This window comes from Salvia splendens, chromosome 6, assembly GCF_004379255.2.
Source record: "Salvia splendens isolate huo1 chromosome 6, SspV2, whole genome shotgun sequence".
NCBI classification, from domain to species: Eukaryota; Viridiplantae; Streptophyta; class Magnoliopsida; order Lamiales; family Lamiaceae; genus Salvia; species Salvia splendens.
Window position 1 is genome coordinate 31,292,952 of NC_056037.1, and position 5,016 is coordinate 31,297,967.

Below are 5,016 nucleotides of genomic sequence, written 5' to 3' on the forward strand. Positions count from 1 at the left end.
ATCATTTGGAATATGAAAAATAATTATATTGAATTACGTAAATATAGGTTATGATCCGATCCTAATTTTGTGAATCGCGTGCTCCCCTTGACCAAGGCATGTTTTTTCAATTTATTTATATTTACGGATTACGAACAACAAAATACCATTATGAATTTTCGAAATACGTAGTAACATATATAAATAATTGATTAATAAGGAGACAGAGATTTATTATATCCAAACATATACTATGAAAAGACAAATTATTCATCTCCCATGCAATAACAGAAATTATTATTGTGATCACGGCTGCTTCTTCTTTTGTGTGTAGATATAATCAAGCTGAGCTTCAATCGTTCTCCTCATCATGCATTCGTCGTCTTTCAGTCCCACGCAGTTGTCTCGATCAGCCACCTTCTGCCCTTCTTGTTCCTGAAAAAACACAAACGGATCATTATTGATGATAAACTTGATATTCAAATAATCAAATTCAATGACAAATCTAAACTTTTTTTTTGTTTGTTTGAAGGTATGACAAATAATTATAGTCAATTGAAGCCTCACAGTTCGAACAGTCAATTGATAGTGGTCTGAAATCTATAAGCTATATTAGTTTTCTTTCTTTCATCTCTTTGATTTGTTCCCCCAAAATTATTATACTCTAATTTCTCATTTTTCATATGAATAATAGGAAAACTTAACTTAATATGTCAAGTCCAAATAACAAAATTAAATTTTGAAATAAACAATCTCATCATTGTGGAGTATAAAAATGTGGCATTTTTATTAGTTTAGGGTACATAATTATAGATAATAGTACTTGGTAATTATATATTACTAATATACTAAAAATATTTGGGTAATTATATATTGCTAATATACTAAAAATATTTCGGTGTACAGCTAGCTACACACCCTTGTTTCTAACTGGATTCGCCACTGAAATTTTTATACACCAAGATCGTATCGTATGTATATGTACACAGTACATGCATATTGTATTATGGGGGCGGGCTAGTATTAAACTATATGGCTATACGCGAGACTCACCGCGTGATGATTCTCGATGGGAGTGACGTCGTGAAATGTAGGGCCCGGTCGGGCAGTGATGTGTGAGGACAGGAGGAGGAGGAGGAGGAGGAATGTTGTGATTATGCAAATAGTGGTGGTCGTGGTTTTGCCCATGATGTGGATTAATTTCTAAGTAAGGCCAAGTTAGGCAAGCTTAAGTTGGGTATATATGTAGATGGTAAGAGATCGGATGGTCAATATTTTACTACTAATTAATGTTGGAAATTTATATTCGGACGGCCGAAGAGATTTTTCAGCGTGGCTAAAAGGATGCTACGCCTCTATTTTTGACTAATTATAAATTTATTAAGGAAATTAGTTTACTCCCATTTGCTATTTTTAACTTGCCAAAATATTCTTACACGGAGAACAAATTTTAATTTTCTCCCTTTATATAATCTTATCTAGAACACAAAAACAGCAAAAAATATTAGAGAAACAGAGCATACCTAAACAAAAGGAAAAGCTAGGTTACAATTACATAAGAGAAAAAAAGAGCTATACAAACATATATACACTACAACCTACAAATCACCCCTGAAAAATGGTCCTCCAAAATATGAGGTGGAAGTTCCCCCTACATTAGGGAAGAGGGTTAGGAAACATATGAGGAAGAGCACACACCCCCAAGCAAACCTGTCGTCTCCCAACGGCGTAATCTCGTCCTTTGCAGGGATCTCCTCTCCCCCTCGGAAGAAAGTCGCAAAGAGCCCCCACGCCAAACACAGCACGCTTCCACTTAAGCCGCCAATCCCTAGCAGGAGGGAAGTCGCAAAAGATAACAAAGTGGCACTGTTACGTCCCAACATAGCTTGGGCAATACGTCCTCCTTCGAGTCTCCCACAAGGGAGCAAGTTCAAAGAAGTCACAACCATGCCTGTCCAAGAAACATCCAGTTAGAAAGCCGATTGTAATGGGCCATGGGGTAGTTATAAATATGTTCGGATCACAAGGAGACGAACCTAGCAGTCCAGCAAAAGCAAGAGGATCGACAGGGACTCCCACACCTTCAACTGCATATGGCAGCACATTGCCAAGGTCGTCCGTGTATGGCCCTACCACGTATTGTATAAAGGAAAGAAGGGGATTGTTGTAGAAGAACTGAGGCCTTATGTACCTGCATAAAAAGAAGGGAAACTGAATCCAGTGAACGTGAGTGAGGCACTATATTGTATGAAGGAGAAAAGGGTTTCTTACAGTGCGTTGTCACCCCCATTAAAGCTGCCATCAGCTATAAATGCAGCAACAGTGAGGACCAATGATGTCAGATAAGCACTGGCTGTTCGTGCCACGGGAATGTCAAACAAAGCCTTCTTATTGGGAAGTAGAGACTCGTAGTTATTCATAACACCGAGGCATCCAGTCCAAGTTGACGGAACGAGAAAGGAAGGACTGAGTTTAACTCCATAACGAGCTGCAGTCACCCTTGTTGCAATCTAAGGAAAACAAAGAGATTACCTACACAATTCATAGTTCTGATGTGGACAAAATATAGTAGAAGGCTATCATATGATCCAAATATCCAAATAGTAGTCTTGACACGTAAAGGAAAAGGTGAAGAAAATGAATGCATCAAACCTAACACACCCAAGGTTTCTACCACAATTCCACTCTATGTTCAGAAAGTTTTCCTAGAATACAATTATTATCAAAGCCAAATTATTCTTTCAGAGTTATGTAACTAAGATTGTATTATGGATACAAATTGGCACCATAGTACAATCAAGCATTTCCTAACATAATATTTAGTCGTCAAGTGCAGTAAATCATCTATATACCAACATTTCAACCAGGAAACTCATTATTTAACACAAAATAATGATAATATACTAAGAGCTTATGAGTAATGTTACCTTCTTCAACTTGTCAATAACCATACAGCAAGTTGGGAGATTAATTCAACACGTACCTCAGAGACCGCAATAATGGTCAAGAATCCACCAAACAGAGGCGCAACGTTATTCAGGTAGTCGTCAACGGTAGCATCAGGCTTCAGGAAAAAGCCACTTGTCAAAGCACTTGTCCCAAATGTTGTAACACATAGTGCTACTGCACTAAGATAACCCCATGGAGTACTTAGTTTCGTAGATTCAAACTGGAGATCCATCTCGGCCTTGGGCTGCACCACACATGCCTAACAAACACAAATAATCAACTGAGAATCCCAATATGATACGGCATGAGAACTCTATGTACATAAATAACAAAGAAGCTATATACTTCCAAACAATGCTAAATTGAAATTTACATTAAATGCTAAACATACCTAACAGACAAATAATCAACCAAGAGTCCATATACGTATACGCAATTGGGTTAGCAGGTATTGAATATACCTGTTTAGTGATATCATTTGTATTCTCCTCCATAAACCACACAACCACGTCCCTCCCTGCAGCTTCCGACAACTTCTTCTCCAACTTAGGTATCACTTCTTCTATCGGTTTTCTCAAATTCCCAACAAAAATCCCACCATCTCCAAACCTCCTAACATCTGTGGCGAAGAACGTATCGAATCCAAAACAGCTCTTCAGCTGCAATTTGTTTCCACCCAAAAAAGGCAGGCAGACAATCAATCAATATGTTTTAACTCAACCAGGTCTTACAATGCGATCATAAACATGAATCAACGAAATCAATAAAGCAAAACATAATAACCTTGTTAAGATCAAGAGCCTTGAAGGTCTCTTCCACTTTCTCCAACCTTTCTTTCTCTTTCGACACATTTTCACGAACCAGATTGTTGAAGAAAGCAATTAGAGGGTTATCACTCCTTTCTCGATCAAGCTGCTTGAGCTTCCGATCAGCCCTCTTCTTCTCGAGCTTGATTGCAGCCTCAATCGAGGGGTTCCCCATGAAATTCTTGAACTCCTCATCAACCTTCCAGTCCATTTCTTGCCGCGCTTCTCTCTCCTCCGCCTCATCCTCGTGCTCGGGGCTACTCGACCCATTATCTAAGCGCAATTCTTTCTTCTCATTCACTTCATCTTTCGGTTCCTCCACCCCCACGGACGAAGACGAAGATGAAGAGGGCTTATCTGAATTCTCAGCTTTCACACAAAAATTGAATCTTTGGCGCGAAAATCTCGCCCTTTTGGAAAAGGAAGAGTGAGAAGAAAAGGATGAGATGTGAAGTGAGCTTTGCTCGACAATCCGCGAAGAAGAGGAGCACGGAACTGAAGTGAAGAGAACAGTTGCCATTGGAATTGTGATTGGAGTGATTCTGAATTGAATAATGAGGGAGAGAAAGAGGCTTTTTAGAGAGGAGCATGATTTTTCCAGAAAGGTGGAGGAGGTTCTGGAGGGAAAGTGAGACTGTGAGAGTGAAGGTAGTGACATGGACAAAGGGAAACAGGAAGACTGGAATCACATCAAACACAGATACCAACAGATGTGTTTAATCCGGAGAAGATAATGTGGGGATTACTTCAACTTGGAATTGCTGATGGATTTGTTGAGTTTGGATACATGAATCTGTCTTGTTTGTTCCTCAATCTCCACGTGTAAAGAAACAGAAAACTCTATTTCTATCTATGTTTTCGAAAAACAATTTAAAAAAAAGAAATTTCAGAACCTTTTAAAATTTGGGATTAAATTCGCTGACTTTTCAAAATATGAGATTGAAGCGCCGAATTTTTCGAGATAAGAGTTTTTTTCATTTTTCCTGTTTTTTCTTCTTCTTTTTCTTATTAATTCCATCACAAAATATATGATTCTGCTCGCATACTGATAATTTGAAACTTCCACTACCAAACCACCGTCTCACCCAACCACCATCCATATCTGATAATTTGGTTAATATTGTAATTGGGGAAAAACAAATAAATTTGTCCATTGGGATAAAGTATTCGATTAAAGAAGGGCTTAAATATCGAAAATAGGCTTGTTAAATTGTAAAATCTTCAACCCCCAACCACCGAAGCTAGAGAGAAATTGGGGTTTCAGAATTAGGGATTCAAATTA

General features: G+C 38.2%; 1 protein-coding gene across 1 annotated transcript; it reads right to left on the minus strand.

Moving 5' to 3' along the window:
* Window positions 1–1,481: 1,481 nt before the first annotated feature.
* LOC121809938 (probable zinc metallopeptidase EGY3, chloroplastic) lies at window positions 1,482–4,501 on the minus strand. The gene is made up of 6 exons (XM_042210787.1): window positions 3,712–4,501; window positions 3,390–3,587; window positions 2,963–3,187; window positions 2,251–2,489; window positions 2,016–2,170; window positions 1,482–1,930 (listed from the first exon to the last, which is right to left on the minus strand). Exons 1-6 carry the CDS (start codon window positions 4,390–4,392, stop codon window positions 1,578–1,580), a joined length of 1,851 nt encoding a protein of 616 aa, XP_042066721.1. The 5' UTR covers window positions 4,393–4,501; the 3' UTR covers window positions 1,482–1,577.
* Window positions 4,502–5,016: the final 515 nt, after the last annotated feature.